Genomic DNA, 25,139 nt, shown 5'->3' on the forward strand with positions numbered 1-25,139 from the left:
TTTTGGGTGAACTGAACTTGCTGGAAGCTTACCAAAAAAGAGAAGTACTGGACAAATGTAAAAGCAAGGCTGTTCTTACAGATATCTGGAAATTCATAAGCCATATAAGCTAGCTAAAGTTTTGGAAGTAAAAGAAAACAAAATAACTCCAAATGAATTAATAGTTATAATATCACATTTGCTTTTTAATAGAGAGACAAGTGTGGTTCACCTCAGATCCAGGCTGGCAGCTTTGCTGATATTTTTTTGTGTGACAAATGTTTTATGTAAAATGGAAAACACTGACAGTCCTTGTTTTTAAGCTGAGCCATGAACAAAATTAATCAGTTTCCTATTGAGTGGAAATAAGATCATGTGAGATCACATGTTTAGCTTGACTGTGATGGAACTGAAAAATTTTTGAAGGACACTTGTCACAGGCACTGATGTTTGTCACCAGAAGTCAGTATTTTGAACTTGGGCAGTTCTATTTGTACATGTAAGCAGGAATTTGAATTGTACGTCTCCTGTAGTTACTGATCTCGTTTAATATCTTAATTATTCCAATTTTTAGAATGTTCTCTGTTGTGACTAAGAAAACCACGTAACCTTTGCATTAACATTGTATATACTACTTCCAAAGGGACTCACAGGACCTGATGGGTCACGTGGAGCCACAGGACCAAAGGGACAGAAGGTAAGAACAAAACTGTGCATTAAATGATGAGATTGTTTTTTTTAAAGCAGGATTTAAAAAAAAATACATATTTTGTTTGTTTCTATGCAACTCATGAGATGCTGTAGTCTTTCTTACAGTATTAAAACACCTATAGAGTACATAGCCATTGAGCCCTTTACAAACATGACAAAGCAACTTCCATTCACCCAGCCAGCAGTAAGGAATGGTGGCGTTACACTGGAGAGGCTCTTTACCTCTTGTGGTACTGTAATCATGTCATAGTAATACGCAGTGGCAATCACAGTGGTGAAGCCTGACTTCATCAGCAATCAGATAAAAGAAATATACATCAGAAATCAGAGCAATTAGCATATTTTAATTATTTTTGGTGGTGCAAAAAAAGGCCTGAGGATGTATCTTTTTAATATTAAGAAAGTCTTTCCTTTCTATGAAGTCTCACTGAAGCTAGCATAGCATTAACAAAGTGGATTGTTCTTACAGAATATGTCCACTAAATTATACCCTCCAAAAGGTGAGAGTATCTTCCTGTATGTTGTTTACAAAACTTTATGCTAATGCCTCCTGAAAACCTCAGTTTTTATCTCTTAAAGGGTGAGCCAGGACTACCAGGTGCTCGTGGACTTCCAGTAAGTAATACATTGAGTATACGAAGAGGCTTTTTAGCCCTTAAGTATCAATATGAAGGATTATTACCATTAAATGTAGTGAAGAAAAGCCAGAAACAACCTCTGGGGTTTCAAAGAACTCATGAGATATTAAAGTAGTGCATTAAGGAACCTTTTTGTCTTTATATCAAAATGTGCAGATATTACTAAAAGGTTTGGTTTGTATGCTGTAGAAAAGAGCGTGTGTGATGTGGTTGCAAGTTTTGGACACATACTATTGTTTTCCACCTCTTTGTGAAAATGTTTTAGAGACAGGAGACCTCACATTTTATTTGCACAAGCAAGTCTTCAGTTATTCCTGTTTCAGCTCCTTGCCATGGTTTAAATGGGATCACTGATGTGCAAATGCTGTATGGAACTTCCTGTGCTGCTGTTCCATATGAAAATGACAAAATATGTGAAGGGCATGCTAAGAGTACTGTTCCAGTTGACACGAAGATGGACATAACATCCATCTTTATGGGCTGAAAATCACTGTGAATTGTAGGAATTTTGCAGGCTGAAGAAGTGGGTGATGGTTGGAATGTAGAAACTTAGATTATATAGGAAATCAGGAAAAACCTCAAGGAAAATGAATAATGGAACAAGTTGACTGTAATTAAATTATAATAGGGCTGCACATAATTAAAGTTTAATTAAAAATTAGATTAATTTTGGATAAATTATTGTAATTAAATGGAAGAGGCATTATATTCCAATACAGCACTCCTTGCTATGAATTTGTGTATCTTTGACTGTTTCTTTGTTGTTCTGGCTCTGCCCCTTAACTTTCATTAAATTTTTATTAAACAATCATTTTGGTATTTGGCCAGAGAGGAAATGATCATGTTATTCTTGAAGACGCTACACTATAGACATGTTCAAACTTAAGATGAATCATTCTATGTGTACATTTTTCTTTAATTTTAAGGGTGCTGTTTCTTACCTGAAAATCTGGAAAATAGGTAATAGTTTTATAACGGCTGGTCAACCTGTATGCTCAATGTATGAGCTAAATTTAGTCTCAGAAAATAGCAGAACTGAGGTAGCTTTAAGGTAGATTGAGAACCCTACATTTTTCTGTTAGGGGGTTGAGGGTTTATTTTTTGTTTGCTTGTTTATTTTTGGTTTTTGCTGTCAAGTAGATAGGGAATGTGAGAGGAAAAAATGGGCAATTAAAACTGAATGACTGAAATGCTAGTTTAAAATACTGTAGCATTTAAGCCTGTCAACTGAAGTAAGACCTGACTTGGAGAAAATATTTATGATTTTACTTCACCATTAAAAGACTAAAGTGAGAACACATAATTTAAGAGCCTTCAGAGAAAAGTGGGTTTATAAAATATGTATAGAGAGGGTTAATCTCAAAGTGGAGATGTTACTATGGGAAAGCAGCAAACTGGATCAACTCATCAAGGTAGAATGCTGATGCCATTCAGAGCAGCACTTACCTGATTCAGGTCTTTTGTGGCCATATTTTGAGACTGTAAAAGCAATAAATTTGATGAGATACTGGAACATTGCTCAAAGTTCAGTGATTTTTGTTTGCCCTGAGACTTACAGTCTTAGGGTGGTAACACTTCAGTGAACCCCAGCAAGGATTGCCTTTGAAGTTGTTTTGACTCTATTCGTAAGCAACTGGACCTTATATTTAAAGGTGAATCTACAGGAGTATTTATAATGAGGACATGATAATTCTTAGTTACTAAAAGGTAAATAAAAGATGGATATACTTAGTCACCTTGTGTCATTACCCTTGTAATTAATAAGGGATAAGGTTAATCTGTACACCTCACATTATAGGAAGTTTTGATTTTGTAGCTCCGTGGTTGTTAACTTGTACCTGCTGAATCCATATAGAAAGATTAATGCTCAAAATAAATCTCTTGGGGAAATCCCTTTTATACAGGCTTTCTTCTTGATGAATGACTTGAAGTTGCTGAAGAAATAGAGCAGTTAGTGGAAGTTTCTCAAAATGGCCAACACTGGTAATCTCACTTCTACTGAGCTTAAATTTAGAGTAAAGAAACCTAATTTTTAAAAAGAAGAGAATAGAAAAGGTATCTCTGGGAATGTGACGGTTCTTATTTTCAGATTCAGAGATTTTTGAGAAGCGCTTACTACAAGCGTGAAATCATGGGGCTGTTTAACCTTGGCAGGTCTTTTGTTTGATCCATGAGACCTTGTGTATTAAACACAGTGAGCACACTTAGGAGTCTGCATAATAGTTACATGATTAGTTGCACATTTAGATGTAATTATACACTGCTTTGAATTCAGTCAGTGTCCTTTTGCAAGTGAGTAGTCTCTGGATGGTTATCCAGAGACTTAATTTCTCACAAAACCCCCTCTTGCCTAAGTTATTTAAACATTCAGTGCAAACAGAAGGTCAGAACCCTTGGCTACAATATTAATTAGTTTTAAATTATTGTCACTGTTTTACAAGCTTATCCAGCAGAATTTATTGGCCAAATTTGGACTTCAGGGTAACTGAAAGAAAGTATATTAAGTATCTAAAGTTTTATAGTTTTTATAGTATTTGGTTCTCTGATTCTGTCACTATTTCTTCCTGAATGTATCCTGACAATCTTTAGTTACCTTCTGCTCCTCCTTTCCTTTGTTTTTTTCCTGCTTCATGATTTAGTTTTAATTTATTCTCTTTATCTCATCTCCTTTGTGGATAATCTCTCAAATGACAAAACAAGTAGAATACTTCTGATTAATTGAATTAATTTACCACTCTGATCTGGCCCTGATAAATGGACCTGTGGCTGCTACATTCAGTACGTGTTGTGTTTCACTCTTTAGTCCATTCCCTCTTGGTTATGTTCTCTCCAATGTTATTATTAGCTGATATATTGCTAGTGTTTTACAGGTCTGATATGTGGGTAGGATTGTGTGTATTTCATGACAGAGTAATCTAAAGTATTTTAAGGACTACTAAAGCACAGCTTCCAGCACAGGGGGCACATACACATATCGGTATGTGATCCTTTGTGGTGGATGGTGGCAGTTTTGTGTGTTTGGATAGTTCTCAGATCTACAGGGTGAGTGTCTCTGAACCAGCTGATTACAGACTCTGGCTTACTGTCCATGCCCATAATGTATAGTATAATAAATATATATAATAAATAATATATTATATGTAATATGATAAATTGCAGCAAGGGAGTGTTAAATAATACAGAAGAAATTATTTAGGATATGCAAGATGAAAAAGTTTACTTTTGACTGTGTTTTAAGTGGTTAAAATTGAATGATTGATAAATGCTTGAAATCTTCTCTATGTTATACCAAGTTCTCTAAAGACAATCTCGCAGATACAATCCTGGTATTATATTCTGTGGCTTTTAAACTTGACTCAGCCCAAGGGCTTTATTACATCAAAACTCCTGGAGATTTCAGTGTGTTTGTGATTTTACATGCCACTGTTTCATACACATCATTGACACTGGTCCTCATAACATTATCCATTTGCTTTAGCAATGCAAGACTGAGGGATTTGTTTTCTTAGACAGAGTGTATCATTCTACTGGACAGAAAGCCATTTGTGTCTTGGACACTTCTCATTAAAATGATTCAAAGCAATGCTGATTAAAAATGTAAACAGGAGGAGTTTGGTGCTCCTTCTGACTACCAAAAAGCACTAATTTAAGAGACTTAGACCTTTGGGAAGCACTGGCAAAAAATAAATGAAAAATATTATATTTTATTATAAATTTAAATGCACTGTTAGAAGGAAATGATTCTATCATAGGTGTGTTTATAAAGAGATTTGATAGTTAGCTAAACCCAAAGGCTTTAAAGGCTTCAGTCTTTTCTGAAAGTGTGTTTGTAAAGATGTATAAAAATACATGAGACTACAAGGCAACCTAATAATTAAATTTTTCTCCTGATATTGGTTACCTAATAATAATATTTATATTTAACATTAGTTAAACAAGTTTTCAAAATTATTTTGCAGAATCAAACATCAATTTTTGGTACCTTTATATCTCAAATATTCTTTTTTTGGCAAACAGCTTGACTAGGAGCCCTTACCACATTTCTGACCTTTTTTCACATTTCACAGGGCAAGGGGCTTCTTGGACCACCTGTAAGTATCATTTTTGTAATTAGTAAATATACTGTTTAGTGAATGTGTTTAAATATTAAATAAAGCTTTTATATTGTAAAAAAAGTAATTCAGTGAAAAAAGACACTATTTTAATCCCAGTGTTCTATGTCTATTATGTATGCTTCTTTCAATTGCCCCTGAGATTGCTTAGGTCTGTGTTATTTAGGGCAAGAACAGTGGTGTCTGAAGGCACAGTTTTTTGTTTGAGAGAATTACATGTTCTCACTTCTTGGAATCTTCTTATAGAGTTATTATATGGTCTAAAGATACTATTTACTTGGTTGTTATAGGGTCCAGCTGGTGCAGCAGGTCTTCCTGGGGAAGTAGGTCGTGCTGGTCCACCTGTAAGTACTATCATGTTTGCTAAAAAATGTAGGTTTACTCAATTACAAGAAGGTCCTTCTAAAAAAAAAAATAATTAAAAAAAATAGTCATTGTGCTGTCTAAATGCTATTTGGATTATAACAGCACTTGAAAACATTTTTTTTTTTTCCTCTGCAGTGGTCACTGGAAGAGGAAAGATTGTGTTTGAAGCTCGTCAGAAATAAGGAGAAATTCATAGCACCAAGTCAGGGCCACCCATTAGAATAGAATTTAATGTTTCATATAGTATTCCAAATTCTACTTCTCTTACTCAAAGAAAGCTAAACCAAAAAGAAAACATGCCAGAAATACAGGAAATGTAAAACTTAACATTAGAAGCACAACTTTAACATTCCTGTCTTCGCACAGATATGTTATGGTGCATGACCACACACTGTTCCTGTTTTCCATTTGCCTATCACTGAACAGGGCAATTTGGTATTTCTTCTCAGACTCATTTGACACCTAACTCCATCTAATGACCTTACTGCTAAACTGTGTACTCAGTTTCAGCACACTTGTATTTTGACTCAAAAAAACAATTGTTAATTTACTTGAAACCTGAAATAGTATTAACATTTTATTTAATGAAGTCGACTTTTTAATGTGTCTCCCTGTGTGTTATGCTCAGTCATATCAATTAATATAAAATTAGTAATAACTCCCAATTTATTTCAGAAGGTGATCTATCTATCTTGTCTGTAGTGGGGGCACTTCCCTAGATAGCTAGGGAATGTACAGACTGTTCGTAAAATGATATTTTTCTGTCATACCACATTCTGGCAATTGGCAGTTCAGAGACTGCCTGAACCAGAAATAGATCTTTACTGCCTTTTTCAAAAGATATATATGAGCCTGTGCTCCATTAATGTAGTCAGGCCCTTTTTTAATCAATTTATATTACAGGCTTCCACAAAACACTGTGATAATCTGTACCACAGTATAATTGTACATTGTGTGGAAAGTAAATACTCCTTTTTTAGTGTTTTTAAGCCTATGGCTCTATAGCTCATGCACTGGGAATCAGTGGATAATTTTTCTATGTTCATCTTGTTAATTTCATGTATAATTAAATAGCATATCAAAGATTACATTGAAATGACAGTAAGGTTAAAAGTGATCCCCATCAGAATATTAATTTATTTTAATTAAAAGCACTTAGAAAAAATAATTTTCAGAGATTCTGTGTTGTCTTTGCTTCTGAAAGCATTGGGCATAAAACCAAACAGGAGATGATTCTAACTTCATTAATTCATATTTGGCTCTGGAAAAGGGGATGTTTTCCTCTCTGTACTTCATGCTTTTTTTGCCAAAATTCTTTTAATTCAGAACTTAATTAGCAGTTTTGAGATGTAAGAGTGCAGATATGATCCTGTGATCAGATGTTTCAAAAGCAGCTGAATTGTTTTTAGTTTTTGTGACACCTGTTCCACAGCATGGTTCCCATTCTACTAAAAAAATTGGTTTTCCATTTCTACTATGGAAGCCATGTTATGGGCTTAGGTTTTAACTGGCTACCTAGCCCATTCTTCTGTTGCTAGTTCATTTCTCGCTGTTGTTGTGTGGTCTAAATATGTAACCACTGGTTTTCATTATTACTATGAATCAACAAAAGTACCTTACCCTTCTTTAGGGAGACCCAGGAAAAAGAGGGCCACCAGGACCACCAGGACCACCAGGTCCTCGGGTAAGTGATAGCCTTAAAATATGTTAATGTCTGAATTTTGTGTCATTACTACCTGAACAAAGCATCTCAGGTCCTACAGTTGAGTCCTACAGCTGAATACTAACTTTAGGATTTCAGCAGGCTATATGAATTCATACTGTCTAGATGCTTGTGTTCAAAGCCTGAGATACAGCTAATTTAATCATATCTATATTTGACCTTTCATTAAGAAAGAGGGTTTCTAGTCTTTATTGTTATAAAAGATAGTTTGAGATGCAAACTGTGCAACTTCTGTCATGATGTCTTTCTGTTTCTGCAAATGGTCCTAACCTGTAACTTCTACAGGTTTTAAACTTCCCTGTGCATTCTATCATGACCGTAAATATAGTCATTGTTGGGCCTCACTGATAGCATGTTGCAGAGGCAGACACTTTTTTTTTATTAGTAGGAGAAAAAATTAGTATTTGGCTCATGAGCCAGAAATATGCACTCCCAGGTGGGTTAAGTTCTAATATTTTTCTTGCAACCAAGTGTGTTACTTGCAAGGGATAGAAGAAAGCTTTACACCAATGCTTTGTCCCTCTGGGGGAATGGTTATCTTCTTCGAGCCTCTTGGGAGGAGTGGTGTATGTTATGCCTTTTTCTTGTAGCTATTTACCTGCTCAGAGAGATAAAACAGTGTTTGGAAGACACATTGGAGACTGGGTGCTGTGAAAGGCAAACCTCTGAGAAAAATGTGTCATACTAATGTCTTCTTAAAAGCTGTGCTATGCCTCTGCTGGACAGACCCTAAATCCATATGCTTTACTTATGCCATGTTTCTTGTTTTCATGAAAGTTACCAGAGAATTGGCAAAAGTTACCAGAGAATTGGCAGAGGCAATGAAAAAAATGTGGATGGTAAAGTGGTGATGAGTGTTTAGGAAACAAGTAAAAATGAATTTTCAATAAAGGCATATGCTACTTCTATACCTTGACAGTTTTGTCATTTTTAGATTTCTGAAGTGCCACAATCTCACTCCAGTTGATGACATTATGGACCTAAACATACCCTCAGCTTTTTAAAAATCCTATATAAAAGAGAACAAGCTCATTCCTTAAACTGTCTAAGCTTCTCTCTGAAACAGTGTGCTCTCTGTCACTGGATTTTAAAGAATCCAGTTGCTGTTGTGAAATCCTAATTCTCCCTGTTGTGCCTCATAAACCTCCTGTTAGCTTCCATCAAATATTTTATTTAATATGAGGAATGGCCTTCCCCCCTCCCAGTCCATTTTGTTATACACTGATCTCGAGTTTATTGCAATTCCATTAAGTGCCAGACATCTCACTCATCTACCAATACTTGTGTTGTAGGAAGATTATTTTCTCTGTAAAGATCTGAATCTTTTTCTGAATGGGAGTAAATTGGAAAAGCAAAAGTTGTTATTGCAGAAACTGTCTTGGGTTCTGTTGGAAATTCATGGGGTTTGGCTATATTTGCTCTATATTTAATAGAAAATATTTTTAAGCAGATTAAAAAAATAAATATTTAGTTATTCACAAAATATGATCTAAATCAGAGGATAGGATTTTGCAGGCACCTGCAATCCAACAGTAAAATCCTACAGCTTAGGTGCTTTTCATGTTGTAGATCCTTTGGTTGATTGTACTTCTGATTCCAGCTCTAGATAGTAGTGTTTTCTGTTTTGTCTAATGATTATATAGTCTAATGAGTCAAATCTTGTTACTTCTGGTTTACTGACTTTGATCAATTTCATTTAATTTAGGGAACAATTGGCCTGCAAGATGGCGACCCATTGGTAAGACAGATGTCCATGTTTTGGTTGGGTCTTTTTGTTGTGGTGTTTCTTTTTTTTTTTAGGTTTTGTTTGCTTGTTTTAATAATCTTAGACAACCTTATTCAATTGATGTGGTAGTAACTATATGGATGCTTTTCCAGTGCCCCAATGCTTGCCCACCTGGACGCCCGGGACATGCTGGCTTAATGGGGATGAAGGTAAGAGAAAATGTTCAAGCATTTCTTACAGAGATACTGTCTCAAATCACTAGGCAGGGTAATTGCTGGATTGATGTTGCATCAGTGTGAATGCTTAAACTTATTTCAACTCTTGACTGCCAAAATAACCTCTTGTTGTTGAAATCTCTTACTGGTGCAATAATCTTCAGGGTAAAATTTATGTGTGGTCCTGGAAGAATTACAGTCTGTGAAGGACTGCTTCATTCATTTTTCTGGACCATTTGTAGTCTGACTCCAGAAATGCGAAATATTCCTCTAAATCCTTAAACTCTTTTCCTTCTTTCTCTGTTCCTGGGAGACCTGTAACATACTTTCTGGGTCTCATTTAATCTGATTTTTTTTTTAATGTAGTCTTTTTTGGTTTTTAGGAATACTGTTTGCCTGAGAAAAATTGTTATGGGGTAATGTAAGAAGAAGTACTAGTCTAGAAATGCAGCCTTGTGAGATCCAGGAGCAGATCCTTTTGAACATGGTTCTTAATATGTAGTGTTAACTAGGTAGGTGAGGAAGCATTGGTGAATGAGGATTGCAGAGAGAACAGCAAGATACCCCTGAGGATTCTGTCTATTTCTCAAAACTCATTATTTTAATTTTTAGTAATATCTATTTATATATTTATTTTGGTTTTTTTTTACATTATTTTAGGGTCAGAAAGGTTCAAAAGGAGAATCTGGTGAACCAGGAAAACAAGGTTACAAGGTAAAAAAACAATAACAGGAAAAAATGTCGATTTTAGCAAGCTAATAGTAGCTTAACCTCTTCTTCAGAAAACTATTACATTTCATTAGAAGTATTAATTGTTTTACCAGAATGCATGAAATACATGCTACATGTCACAATGCTCCAGAGTAACCGAAGGCACATCTCTGTTCTTCATTCACATGCAGTCTGTACTTATTATCATGCAGAAGTCATATGCCTCTCACTTCTTATTTTAATAATTCAATTCAATTATTGTGAATGCACGGCAGAAATTGAAGTAAAATGTATTCATTGGAAAACTTCCAAACTTTTAAATGCAGAAGAATTCCTTGGATTTACCAAGTAAATTGTTCTGTGGCACAGATGGGTAGTAACAGGAAGAATGAGAGTGGAAAATGCGTTTGAGAGGGAAGGGAAATTCTTTATGTTCATAGGTCAAGAATGATTCTGACTATCTAAAAAGGCCAAGTCTGATACGGCTCAAGGAGTGTAATCGGAGCTACTTTAAGGTGTTTCATTTGAGTTACCCTTGTTTAATATTGAAATATTTGTAAGAAAAGTTGAGAAGATTTGCACTGCCTTGGTCTGTGCTTTAACGCTGAAGCAAAAAAAATCAGAGAAAAGTCTTTTAAAAATCCCCTGCTCTCTATTCCTAGGCATATTGATAAGAATATCAGTTTATTAGAAACAGCTCACCTATTCTTTTAATGGATGTTGAGCCAATTGTCTTATGCTCCAATATCCCTTTTTGCAAATTAAACTGGCATTAAGTACTGTTCTGCCATTAGTGTGCACTGTCATTGTATGAGAGGGATTACCCTCTAATCCAATAGGGGTTTGACCAGATACAGCATTTTACCATTTTTCATTTTCATAAATTCAGAAGTGCTGTGTGGTATTGTGATGCAGAGCTACTATCACACCCAGTCCATTCACATATATGGATATACCTTTATTATAGTTTTAGTCTAAAAGAACAAGAGAACCAAAATATATTAACATAAAGAAAAAAAGGAATGACAGATTAAGAATAAAATATAATTTTTCTTCTTTATACTGAGGTTGCTTTGAAATTGCCCTTTTTGACTAATAGTTAAATGTAATGTGAACCTAAATGAATATCTGTCTATATTCTGAGGAAGAAGTGTGACTTCATTTGGATTTCCTTCAAGCAGGACATCGTGACAGAAAACACTAAGTAGTAAATGGACCTCCCATGATGCAAGGGCAATATGCATGGTATGGATTAGCTACAGATCTATTCCTTTTGCTTTCCCAGGGTGAAGAAGGGGACCAAGGACCCAGTGGGGAAGTGGGAGCTCAAGGCCCTCCAGTAAAGTATTTCCTCTTAAATAGTGTTACCCCATTTGCTTTATTATGTCACTTTTTCCCCTTATTATTGTAATTAAAAAGATATAAAATCTCCACACACCTTTCTCTTTATTCTGCCATATTGTCTCTGAGTGAAAGCAGAATTACTTAAATCCCTCAAAAAAGTTATATTATAACTTGGCACAAAGCTCTAAACAGTTCTATGAAAATATTTATTTTAAAAAATATTTAATGCCCAAAATTTTGTGTTGTGCTAAGATTGTGCAAATAGTGTTTTTACTGTTTTGTTGTTGTTTTTTATTTTCTCTTTGGCCTTTCCATAACTTTGATGACTCTAACTTCATCCTCACAAAGTTAGTGTTTGTTTAAAACATGGTTAACTGTGAAGTTCCATCCCTGGAAAGGTGATGGAACAACTTATTCTTGGCACTATCTCTAGGCATATCAAGGATGAGGGGGTCATTAAGAGCAATCAACATGGTTTTACCAAGGGGAAGTCATGTTTGACCAACCTTATAGCCTTCTACAAGGAAGTAACTAGGTGAATAGATGATGGGAGGGCGGTAGATGTGGTTTATCTTGATTTCAGTAAAGCATTTGACACTGTCTCCCAAAGCATCCTCATAGATAAGCTGAGGAAGTGTGCTCTTGATGGTCAGTTAGTGAGGTGGATCATGAACTGGTTGAAAGGAAGAAGTCAGAGAGTTGTGGTCAATGGGACAGAATCTAGTTGGAAGTCTGTGACTAGTGGAGTCCCTCAGGGGTCAGTACTGGGACTGGTGCTGTTCAATGTTTTCATCAACGACCTGGATGAGGGAACAGAGTGTGCCCTCAGCAAGTTTGCTGATGACACTAAACTGAGAGGAGTGGCTGACACACCAGAAGGTTGTGCTGCCATTCAGTGAGACCTGGACAGGCTGGAGAGTTGGGCAGGGAGAAACTTGATGAAATTCAACAAGGGCTAAGACCTGAGGATAAAGTAGCAGCCACTGAAGAGCAGATTTATTTTTCTTTAATCTTTTTTCCTATGTTTTTTTTACCTTTTGAATGCCAAAGAAGCATTCTTGAATCACACTTATGATTTTAGAATTATTTTCTTGTCCTGGTTCACTTGACTTCTTTTTTCTGGTACATACCTCCTCAGCTTGTGAGGAGCTCTTCTTATGGTTATCACAGCTGCACAGACAATAGGGAACAAAATAAAGGGTTGTTCTAAGTGAGAGAAATAGGCACAGACTTTAAGCATAACACATTCAATTTCAATAGCTTAGTTTCTGATGAGGTCTTACTCTTTTTTCCTTTTCCTCTTTTCCTAAGAGTTAAACTATTTATTTTATGCTGTTGGTGTCCAAATGTGATATTATACAGGAGCTTACCTTTATGCACATGACATCCGAATCCTAAATTCAGAATTCTTCAGAAATATAAGACAATATAAACCTTTGGATTAGGGCAAGAGAAAGATAAAGAAAGAACAGAGGCTAAGTAAAGGAAAGGGTGTTGTCCTTACATTTGACTCTTAAAAAAATAAACAGAGAAAGTACTTGTGTAAGATGCAGCTTCTGCTGTCTGAACGGCCTGTGGGGACCAATTAATTTAACTGAGTTTAGTAAAGGTCTTTTATCATTGTGAAATAACACAGTAGAATTAAAAAACAACTAGAGGTTGACTTTCCTCCCTCCCCCCTCTTCATTTTTACTGCATTACTCATTTCACTTCACTGTTTCACCAGTTGATGACCTTACAAACATGCTCTAAAATAATGGTTTCTTATTAAAATGTAGGTTTCATAATAAGCAGAAAGTGATCTAAGATAGACAACCTATGGAAGAGAGGCTAGACAAGACTTTAGAGGCACCGATGGAGAAGCTGTAGATTATTTTGTATTTTCTTCCATGTTTCTTATGTAAATGAATGTAAGGCTCAGATCCCTAGAAGGAATTTGGAATCTAGTCTCCACAGCAGCACCTGCATTCCAACACTTCCATGTAATGCATTGTGAAGAAGACTTGCATGAGACAGCCACCTCTGGGAAAGGTGTTGCTTTTGATAGAAGGTAGTGGCTACTAGAGTGTGCCTATCAGAGGTTTAGATTGGGTGTCTTTTCCTTGTTGGGCTGCTGTAGTCACTGTTGTGTTATCATTCTTTTTCTCACGTTTTAGGCTGACAAAGCTTTAAATGTTCAGTACAAGATTCCATATAACTTCTTAAGGAGCAAGTAAAAGGGCTGCCTATCTAAAGTCTGGTCAAGGATTAGATTTGCTTATGCTGTGTTGAAGTGCCTGGAGTTACCTCATTATTCTGTTGTAGTGCATTCTTCTTGTTGCAGGACAGAGATGTTATGGCTGAGGGTTTGGTCTCTCTGGAGAGACATGACATGCAGTTTCAGTCTCTCAGGAAGTGGAAAAAAGTGAAGCAAATTTTCCCACAAAAACGTTTTTTGAAGGGAAGTTATGGTAGTTAAGATACATCCTGCTGCACGAGGATGACTGCTCAGCCCATCCTCTCAGGTGTGGCAGGCATACAAACTTAGCACTTGTATACTCAAAAACCTTGCCCAATTTTGTCCACCTCTAAAGTTCTATAAAGTCTGATGGTACCTTTCTCCTGCATCTGTCCTATACCCCACTTATGACAACATATTTGTGGTTTTAGTATTCAAACTGATAGTTTTGTTATTTTTTTGTTATTCTTTTAATAATAATAATATTATTAATAATAATAAATTAGTAAAATATCAAATTACCATATAAATTAAATATTCTAATACTGAAGTAGCTGAATTTCTCCTTTTATACTAAGAAAATAATTAAATAAGTGTAAAAAAAGCATGTAGAACTCTGAGTCTTCCATCTGAAAACTAGGACACTTCTGATGAAAAGATTTAAGTATAACTTGAATATGATTTTCATTTTCAGGGCATCCTGGGTATCAGAGGTATAACTGGTCTAATGGGACTTAAAGGTACCAAAGTGAGTGTTAACCTTCCTTTACATAAAACGGCTTGAATAATAATAATAAAAAAGTACAACCCTGAATGTTTTTAAAGCTTGTTTAAATTTCTCTCCCCCACACATTTTCTCTCTCCCACCAGTTGTATTTCCATAGCTACTCGTAGCTACCTTTCTGGTTAGGAAGACAGGCAATTTGGTCCTTCCAATTAATGAAATACACCTTTTCCTCTGATCCTTGGATTTATAGTGGTTTGGCTTGTGTGCAAGTATGTAGTTAGCAAGATAGCAAGCTATAGCAGTTATAAACTCTAGTGTATTTTATATAAAGCTGAAATTTATTAAGTAGTCCCTCCTGTGATTACTCTTCCTGAAGCCTTTTGCTTCCCCATCCCAGTTTTTGTCAAGAGTGTTGACTGAGAGTTTGTTCTTTTTCCAATCTTTCTGTCTCTTGCATCTTTTTTGTCCTAAATTGCTGCCAGTTGAATCAATGTTTATATGGGCTCTGAGATTTCTGGGCGGTTTTCCTGTTGTTCATCAAAGTATTTTTAACTGTTATTTCAAAAATCACTGTTACATTTCTGTTATGATCTTGCTCACTCTAAATGATAAAACATTCTGGAATTAGTAAAATGTAGCAATCATGCCACTGTCTCCTCTCCAGAAATGAAATCACCTACAGTGTAGTGATTGCATTATTTCCTCAAAACGTGACAAAAATAGCTGCTCTGCCCTTGTTGATTTCTGTTCACATTTTAATGATTGTCTTTTATGTGATGAAGGGTATAGTATTATTAAGGAAGACATATTTTCTGAAGTAGCATGAAAATGTTCATCTCCTTGCTGTCTAATATGTCTTTTTTACATGATGAACAGAATATCATTTTTTGAATTACAGTTTTCCACAGTTAAATACTGGCTTTCACAACTCCTCAAAACATCAAGGTAGATTAAAAAAAATGCTGAAATTCCTTCATAGTGCTTTTGTGTTGGTTTGGGGACTTTGTTCTGTTTTTAAAAGAGCTATAAAAAATCCTTAGCTATAGAAAATTTGCAGCTCCAGGCAAAGGAGGAAGGAGTATAAGTTATTAGTTGTTCAGCACTTCATTTTAATGTCTTTTGTTATCTACTGGTTTTGTAGGGAGCTCGTGGTCTTGATGGCGATCCTGGTCCCCGAGGTCTTCCTGGTGCACCTGTAAGTAGAGTGTGTGTTAGCCACATGCTTCCCGGGATCTGCCCTGAAACTTTGTAGTTGGAAATCAGAAAAGCCTCTGATTAATCAAATTATGCTGATTCTCTGCAGATGAATAAATGATATGACAGTGATTTCAAGTCCTTACTGTCCCCAAGGACTTAGGGGGTAGATGAACAGTTTTTAGCCTCTTAATATGTTGTTTTTACATCTGAATTCTGAGTGCTACTGTGCATTAGCTAATAAATACGAGTACGTTTATTCTGATTTTGTTGCTAAAATATTTTTTTTTCCTGTAGGGGGATCAAGGACAGAGAGGTCCACTGGGAGAGGCAGGTCCGAAAGGAGAAAGGGTGAGCACACAGAAATTTCAGCTTGTGTTAACTTGCAAACATTGGTTACTTATAGTATATAAGCATACAGTGTAATTGGTATTCTCAAAGTAATGCATATCTGAATGAATACGTGTTGACATTCTTTGCAACTGTCATTTCAATATGTTCATTTTCATTTCTAAAATTTATTGTTCTTAGGGCCCTCAAGGTACAAGAGGAATAAATGGTCTCCCTGGGCCTAAAGGAGAGCCTGTATGTATATTTCATTCCTTCATTTGCCTACTGTCATGCCAATTTGTATATCAGAGTGCTTGGATGAAATCTCTCTAACAAGACTTCTTTTTTTTTTTTTTCTTTTTTTTTTTTTCTTTCAAGGGCTTACCAGGAGTTGATGGCCGGGAAGGGATCCCTGGAATGCCTGGAGCAAAAGTAAGGCACAGTTGGCATATATATGTGCTTTGGTAGTGTCCTAGATTTCTTCACTCATTTGTGGATTTTTATTGTGCTATTTCACTTGACCTTATGCACATTATTAGGGTAATTGAATGAAGTTTCCCATCCTAGAGATCCAAAAGTAATACAGCTCCGTGTTCCAAAAATAAAATTTTCCATGGTGTTTCATTTGCATAAATTGCAACTTAAAATGTTTTTCAGGGTGAACCAGGAAAACCTGGAGCTCCAGGTGATGCAGGGCTTCAGGGACTGCCAGTAAGTATCAGGTATTTTGTCTTTGAAAGTTAGGCTTGGCTCAAACCACAGAAAGGTCATATATAGGTTAGTTTGATGCTGATGTTGGAGTAGTTTAAGCAAAAAACTAATCAAAAGGCCCAGGATGAATATGTGTAATGCAAGGGGAAATTCTGCTACATGTATCCAAAACTTTTGCACAAAAGCCTAAATCTCCTCATGGTACTATAATGAGGAACTACATCTTAGAAAACATTTGCGGCCAGTGTGCAATTTTTTAGGGTTTCTCAGATCTGAGACCCTGTGGATATTATGGTGGGACTCCACACTAAAGCTGAAGTCATTGTATTGGCTAGAACCAAACCTATTCCCCATAGGGAACTGGAAGACCTGACCTGCTAGTCTAATGTACTTCAAGTGAACAATCATCTCCATTTGACATTTTGCTGTCTCAGAACATCTGGAATGCATCACACTCATACTTCTTTCTGGAGGAGGGGGGTGAGGGTAGGGACTTTTCTTGTGCATCCCTTGTAGTGAAATTACAGGATATCACTAGTGCTTTATGGACTCTTAGAAGGTAACCCTCACATTAACTGAATAAGTTTGAAAACTGTGACAATTGTCAAAAGCTAAATAGGAACTTCTTAGAAACATTATGCTATAGGAGTAAATGCTGTGAGGACATAGTGAAGTAGCTGTATTAAAACAGAGCTGGGAGTAAATTTCTATTATGAAGTGAGTTCTTAAGCTTGGAAGAAAATTTGGTAAATGTGTACTTGGTATGGACTGTTGCACGGAAGTGAGGAGAGGGTGAAATACATACGAATATATGCGATGTACGAAATGTGTACAAAAAGAATCTGTTAAACTCTACCTCCAGTCTCAGAATACTAGGACTGAGAATCTATTTCTACTCTAAGGCAGAAAAAGCCACGGCTCCTCACTTTTCCATGCTTTACCAATTTATGAAGTAGTGATAATCCTCCCTATCTGCCACATTTTAAATAGGAAAAAATCAAGCTTGGTATGTTATTGGATAAAAGTACTTCAATATCATCCAAAAGACTAGAAATACTTTAACAGGAAAATGATGTTTTTAACTCTATTTCCTGTTCTCTAACAACAAATAAACACTGTAGATGTTGTTTCTTTCAGGGTTTGCCAGGCTCTCCAGGTGTGAAAGGCATTCCTGGCCCAAAGGTAAATCATCTTGAGTAGTGACTTTCTTATAATACTATATTTGTGTTTGTCAAATTCTAAAGTATTCATTGAAATAATATTATATTTCTGTTGTGGTAAGGGACAAGTCTTTGGCTGAAGGAATTAAATATATTCTTTTATCAACTCTAGTCCTATGCTTTTTCATTATTATTTTGCTACATGATGTGGTTTTCATTATTCTAGGTATTAAATAATAAGTAAAAAGACCATTTGCTTTAAAACTTGTGGCAGTCATTGTTAGAAGAGGCATGTGACATGATTTGACTGAATCACAGAGATCATCATCTCTATTTATGTACCACCAAATTGCAACATCAATTTTGATTGTTTCATAGAATCATAGAATACCAGGTTGGAAGGATCATCTCGTCCAAACTTTCTCAGCAAAAGCATGGTTTAAAAAAGTAGTGTATGATTGAGATTATAGAATGTTTCAGATAATAATAATTTTAGTTTAAAGAAATTGAAAAAGAAAAATAGATGTATATTTCTGAGATTACATGTAACGATATTATCCTTTTGTGATTTGAGAGCAACAATTAAGTTTATTTGGGATTTGTCAGTACGTAAACAACGAAAGAACTGAAGTATGAGTTTTGAAAAATTAATAGTAGGAATTAGGTGAAAATTAAATGAAAACCAAAGTAAAGGTAGAAGTTTAAAAATGAATACAAGCTGATTTTTTTTTTACCTTATTGATTTTTCTTATGTTTTATTTTAAAATTGAACAGTAATCCATTGGCTTGGCTAATATTTTTCATCTTTTTTCCAACAGGGTAATAGAGGTCCCCCTGGGGTGCCAGGTTTGATGGGAAATTCTGGTAAACCAGTAAGATCGTTAATCTTATTCAAAAGATCTATAAAAATGCAAAGTTTTCTTTGTGCATAAATCCCTTTCCAAACCTGTTGCATTTTTCCTATCCCCAAAATAGGGTGAACAAGGGCCAGAGGGAGAAGCAGGCCCCACGGGACCCCGAGGACCACCGGTAAGTATTGAATAAATTTCTAACTGAGTGCATGAAATATTGCAGTGTCTCAAGTTATGGTTGCTGAAGCTAACCACAAGTTTAAAATATTATTCACCACAAGTGCTAATTTTTAAGGTAAATCACAGAATCATTAAGGTTGGAAGGCACCTTAAAGATCATCAAGTTCCAACCCCCCTGCCAGGAGCAGGGAACCCTACCACTAGACCAGGCTGCACAAAACCTTGTCCAACCTGGCCTTAAACACCTCCAGGGAATGGGCCTTCCACAATCTCCCTGGGCAACCCATTCCAGTTCCTCACTACTTTTATAGTGAAGAATTTCTTCCTGATGTCTAACCTAAATCTCCCCTCTGTCAGTTTAAATCCATTACCCCTTGTCCTATCACTGTCTTCTCTGATGAAAAGTCCCTCCCCAGCTTTCCTGTAGGTACCTTTCAAGTATTGGAAAGTCTCTACAAGGTCTTCCCAGACCCTTCTTTTCTCTAGGCTGAACAGCCCCGACTCTCTCAGCCTGTCTTCATAGCAGAAGTGCTCCAGGCCTTTGATTGTCTTGGTGGCCCTTTTCTGGACCCTCTCCAACAGGTTTATATCCTTGTGCTGAGGGCACCAGAACTGTATGAACTATCCCAGGTGGGGTCTGACCAGAGCAGAGTAGAGGGGCAGAATCACCTCCCTGGCCCTGCTGGCCACACTTCTTTTGATGCAGCCCAGGATGCAGTTGCTCTCTGGGCTCGAGCACACACTGGTGGCTCATGTTGATCTTCTCATCTACCACAACCCCCAAGTCCTTCTCCTCAGGACTGCTCTCCAGCCATTCTTCCCCCAGCCTGTATTTGTGCCTGGGGTTGTGCCAACCCCGGTGCAGGATCCTGCACTTGGCCTTGCAAGGTGTTCTTTAACTCCCTTGTGTAGCAGGTGGATGTGCATTGTTACGTAGAGAAATCCAGAAGCACATGTTCTGTGACTGTTTCTGGCTTTGGTGATAAATTAAATGTTAAACCTTCGTTGCTGTTATTCTGGTCTTTGTTTTTACATATGCTGAGTAAAAGCCCAAACACAGGCAATGAGGGTGGGTGGCTTGTGACACAAAGCTGAAAGCAAACTCCCGCTCTCCTACTGCAACTCCCACCACTGGCAATGAAAAGCTTAAATTCACTGTCAGTAGTCTCATTCTTTAGCTGTGTTAGCCTGTTAAAGAGGCTTGTGCTTCATATTACAAGGTTTAGCTGTATATTGCAAAGTTTTAAACTTTGGACTGAGTATTCAGAGCATGAATTTTTTTGGCTAGGACCTATTCTGATGCACATAAGGTGAACGATGAGGCAAGGTATGGAAGAAAGGTGGCTGTCAGTTCTACCTAGTAAAGAAAATGGCTGGAGACTGTCCTCACTCACCTTGGTCTGCCAGGGCTTGGCATGGTTTGTCTTCAAGCTGCTAAATTCCCTTAACACCCCCTCATGTCTAAGAGCAGGTGGAGGGCAATCAGATTCCATTTGGAAAGCAGTATCTTGCCAAAACTGTTCTTGGGCATTATCTAGGAAAGTCCAGTTCACTGGAGACAAAAGCATGCTAAGTGTTTATCATGAATGGTGGTGGGATGCTGCTTGGGCCTGTGCCTTGGCCCTTGCTGGTTGGTTTTATAAATGTAGCTATAGTAGTGTGAAATATAGCATTTACTTGGAAACACTGACTTTGAAGTTTCTTTCACTGGAGATTTTCCCTAACACTAGAAAGATCTGGAATACTGGAGAAATCATTGTTGGGCGGGTAGCTTGACAAAGGAAACAAATGTGCTAAGGAGAGGGAACTGATGGCATTTGCTAAGGCTCATTGTGGAAGACAAAATGACAGCTGTTCCTGAGGCGTACCTGGGGTTCTAGAGAGTCTGCTGGGTACAGATTTCTGATTCCCTCTAGGGTGGACCTGGCATGGAATGAAGTTACATAAAGCTGATCTAACTTCCCTTTGCTGTTAATCCTGTGAGGGATGAGGGAGTCCATGATTTGAAGAAAATTTTCATATACCAAAATCAGTCTGCTGACATTAACAAAGTTCCAGGTTCTGTAGCCAATTGCTTTTGCAAGTTCCTCTCCTGTCTCTGGTACTCTGGGATTTTCTGATCTTCTATCGTACAGTGACGTAACAGTTTTACTCATGCAGTTGTAGTCTTAACCTAATTCAGGGCTTAGAGAGTTTCTGATAGGGATATATTTATAAGGGTATTTCATGGGTCAGGGATACCTTCTCTGAATTAACTCTTAAACATACAGCAGCATTCAGCCAAGTAACAGATTCAGTATTATGTTTTTGTCTGTGGTTTTCATTACTGTGTGCTTGATGCATTGATTCATGAGATCAGATTTATTTTAATCTGAGTTATAAAGTGCTGTGCCTACAGCTGCCTATGAGCAATATGAAAAGGGAATTATATGAGCATAGAGTTATTAGGATGGAATACAGGCAGCTTCAGCCTCCCATATATCCAACATGCAAACATTTATTTTTGATGTTTGTGTTTGAAAGTGTGTGGTGCACTAGGAAAGGTTTTCAGCCCTGTTCTTCTTGAGCTAATGTTTTGTATACTTTAACAGGAAAGAGAATTATAATTGAATCAGACCAAAGAAATTGCCCATTCTGATAATGCACTGTAATCTGCTAAACTATGCTTTTAATCCTTTCAATGTGAACATGAATTTACAAAATCAGCAGTCCATAGAACAGGAGTTGACATGCAAGGTTAATTATTAGTAACCCTGTAGCTGGATAGAAATACTTAATGCACATTAAATACAATGATTTTTCTGTTTATTACTATGGATGCCAGCAAGAAAACATATGTATATCTTGCTTTTAGTTTCTCTGTCTTTACAAAGTGAGCTCATTTTGGAAAGCATCTGAAGATTAGAACAAATGCACAGAAAGAAAAAAACCACACCTTTTGGTTAATACAAAATGGAGAAAGGAAGTGAATTATTGATAATAAAGTGAGCTTGTGTGTGGAACATCAAACAGTAATCTTTCTCCTCTATAGTTTCTTTGAAGCCATAAAGAGCCTTAAATAATAACTATGTTTAGCTTCCTTCTGCTGAAGACAGGCAGCATATGTGAGTGGAATGACCTTGTGTTTTCTTTTTGGGAACACTGGAAAAAATATTACTTCTACAGAAAACTAGTATGATCAGGAATTTTTGTTTAGGAAGGACAGAGTGCTGCATTATTGAAACTCAGTGACCTTTGGTCAAAGCTGAGTTTGTATTTATTTTTACAGCAGAATAAAGAGTGCTTTTTCTTTCTTCTGCAGCATGTGCATGTAGTAGATATATTTGAGCTTCAGCTTTCAGGACTCTGACCTTATTTTTCCAGGAAAAAAAAAATCTTCCAGTTAAATAATTCTACATGCTATGATTTTCAGACTTCTAAAACTCGCAATTTTTAATGTATGTTGAGTAAAATTGCTCCAAATATAATTTTTCTTGTTTTTTTTTTTTTTTTAATGTTGAAATTTCCTCACAATTTTAGCATTTTATAGTTTTTGACCAAAGTTTTGTAACTAAATACTTTCAAAGCCTGAGGATTTTGTGGTTACTATTCAGGTATTTTTCTTGTCCTTTTCCTTTCTTAATTTGAATTATCGTCTTTAGTACTTGTCTCAGTTCTTTCTGCTTTACCCTTGGTTCCATTTCACTCTTGGTAATAGAAGATTCAGGCAGAAGTCAGGAGGGGCTTGGCTTCTTCCTTTGTGTTGGAAAAAAACACAATGTTTTGCAGGATATGGAGAACTTGAGTCCCTAAATCTATTGCTGCATTGCAGCAGCCTCGTGAGAGATCCTAGAATCATAGAATGTCTTGGGTTGGAAGGGACCTATAAAGGTCATCTAGTCCAACACCCCTACAATAAGCAGGGACATCTCCAACTAGAACAGATTTCTCAGAGCTCCATCAAGCCTGACCTTGAATGTCTCTAGGGATGGGGCCTCCATCACGTCTCTAGGCAATCCATTCCAGTGATCCACCACCCTCATTAAAGAACTTTTTCCTAATGCCCAACCTAAATCTACCCTTCTGTAGCTTGAAACCATTGCATCTTGTCCTATTACATGCTCTAGTGAACAGGTCTTTCCCACCCTTCTTATAGGCCCCTTTCAGGCATTGGAAGTTCGCTATAAGGTCTTCTTTTCTTAAGGCTGAACAACCCCAGTTCCCTCAGCCTGTCTTCATAAGAGGCCTCTCCAGCCCTCTGATTGTTTTTGTTGCTCTTGCTCTGGACATGCTCCAACAGGTCCGCATCCTTCTTGTGTTGGCAGCTCCAGAGCTGGACGCAGTACTCCAGGTGAGGTCTGACCAGGGTAGAGTAGAGGGGCAGAATCACCTCTCTTGATCTGCTGGCCACACTTCTTTTGATGCAGCCCAGGATAGGGTTGGCCCTCTGGGCTGCAACTGCACATTGGTGGCTCATATCCCACTTTCAATCCACTAGCACCCTCAGGTCTTTTTCCACAGGGCTGCTCTCTAGCATGTCTTCCCCCAGCCTTTATTCATATCTCTGGTTGCCCCAGCCAAGGTGCAGAACCCTGTACTTGACCTTGTTGAGCCCCATGAGGTTCACCTGGGCCCAGCTTGTCCAGGTCCCTCTGGATGGCATCCTGTGCCTCTGGCATATTCACCGCACCACAGGTTGGTGTCATTGGTAAACTTGCTGAGGGTGCTCTCAATGCCACTTTCCATTTCACTTACCCCTATTTTTCACATCACTCCTGGGAAAAGACAGCATGGCTGATAGCTCCAGGAGGGCCAGGACTATAGAGGAAAGGACCTCTGGTCAATGTTTGGTGGGCAATAGCAAGGCTGACTCTGCTAATATGGATAGCAGACTGATTTTTACACTAGGGAAAAATAACATGCCTACATTTGTGTTATATTAAAAAATTACCTGACTTTCCAGCTTTAGCTATTGCAAAAGGTGTGGTTTTTTGAGAAAATTTTCATTTCAACTAAATTTCAGTTTTTTGAGGAGTTACACAATGGAGCACTATTAAGCAATCATCAGTGACTCTGTGGGACAAATTAATATTTCCATACTGTTCACCAAATAGCCTGTAGAATCCTCTGGAATAAACCATGTTATCTCAATGTTACTTGACATTGTTAAACACCTATTGGAATATAGTTGGAAGAGTATTGTTCCTAAGCAGCAGATTCAAATTTCGACCTTCTGAGAGTCTGTAAACATTTACAGTTTCACAGGGAAGGTAAGAAATGATTGAAGAGAAGATAGCTAACTTTAATTAAAAATAGGCAAACTAGTGTGTTGGAAGATTCTTACCTCACTGCTGGTAACTCTCCCTGGTAGAAAACCACTTTCAAAAGCACCATTTTACTCTATCATTGCTTTTCCTTAGAAAGCTTAAGTTGGCACCTGTGCAAAAAAATTTACTTTTGTTTATTTAGTTTCATATTCATCTTCTTAGAACTGAAATGCAATGGGAACAGCACAGATATTTTGTCTTTTGTTTTTAAATCAAACATATTCTCCATTCCATTCTAATTGTTTTGTCAGTTAACCTTATGTTTGCTTCATGTAATGCTAGCCAATCCAAGTAATTACCAAACTCATTTGTGATTTAAACCTTTCTAAGCCGATCACCATGGCAGGTGGCCCAAAGGAAGCAGTTCTCAAACATCAGTGTCATTCCTAATCAGTGGAATTTTGCCATGCTCCCTAAGCTGCTTAACCAAATTTTCTTTCATATTTGCTGAGATTTAGTAAGGTTTAATTTTTCATTTTGTGTCCACAGAAAATACTGACCCCTACCCTTGCCTTTTTCATCCCTTGTTTTTCTTCAGCTATTTAACCTTTATATTGCTTACATTTAGAGAACACTTACCCCATCCTGTGGTTTTGAAGTGAAACCAAGGCTTGGCCCACTTAAGTAACCATTTATCTTGAAGTTCAATACTTGCTTAGCAAACTGTGCAAACTGTTCATATATAGGCAGACCAGCATATATATGTTGTTAGGGATTAAAGATGCAATACATGTGTCCTAACACTAGCAGTAGAGGTTAATCTAGCTGCCTAAGATTTGATACCAAAGCCCCTTCTGAGAGACTTCTGAGAGGTGCCTTTGTCTCTCTGTTCATTTATAAAGAGGGAGGCTGGATATTATCTTGGATTTGGTACTAACATATCAGACAGCCTAAAGGGAGATGAGAATACTGTTTTCAGCATTTTAAATGAGTTTCA

The 25,139-nt window shown here is 37.0% G+C and overlaps 1 protein-coding gene across 1 annotated transcript in view; it reads left to right on the forward strand.

Annotated features, from left to right (window-relative positions):
• The window catches only part of COL9A1 (collagen type IX alpha 1 chain), a 65,905-nt gene that overhangs the window by 22,516 nt on the left and 18,250 nt on the right, over window positions 1-25,139 (forward strand). Inside the window, exons 11-28 of the mRNA XM_051614130.1 lie at window positions 623-676; window positions 1,270-1,305; window positions 5,396-5,419; window positions 5,731-5,784; window positions 7,437-7,490; window positions 9,235-9,267; window positions 9,408-9,464; window positions 10,131-10,184; window positions 11,467-11,520; window positions 14,438-14,491; window positions 15,612-15,665; window positions 15,962-16,015; window positions 16,196-16,249; window positions 16,373-16,426; window positions 16,652-16,705; window positions 17,843-17,887; window positions 18,684-18,737; window positions 18,841-18,894. Of these exons, the coding sequence (XP_051470090.1) occupies window positions 623-676; window positions 1,270-1,305; window positions 5,396-5,419; window positions 5,731-5,784; window positions 7,437-7,490; window positions 9,235-9,267; window positions 9,408-9,464; window positions 10,131-10,184; window positions 11,467-11,520; window positions 14,438-14,491; window positions 15,612-15,665; window positions 15,962-16,015; window positions 16,196-16,249; window positions 16,373-16,426; window positions 16,652-16,705; window positions 17,843-17,887; window positions 18,684-18,737; window positions 18,841-18,894 (897 nt within the window). The remainder of the gene's footprint in view (window positions 1-622; window positions 677-1,269; window positions 1,306-5,395; window positions 5,420-5,730; window positions 5,785-7,436; window positions 7,491-9,234; window positions 9,268-9,407; window positions 9,465-10,130; window positions 10,185-11,466; window positions 11,521-14,437; window positions 14,492-15,611; window positions 15,666-15,961; window positions 16,016-16,195; window positions 16,250-16,372; window positions 16,427-16,651; window positions 16,706-17,842; window positions 17,888-18,683; window positions 18,738-18,840; window positions 18,895-25,139) is intronic.

This window comes from Apus apus, chromosome 3 (assembly GCF_020740795.1).
Source record: "Apus apus isolate bApuApu2 chromosome 3, bApuApu2.pri.cur, whole genome shotgun sequence".
Taxonomy (NCBI): Eukaryota; Metazoa; Chordata; class Aves; order Apodiformes; family Apodidae; genus Apus; species Apus apus.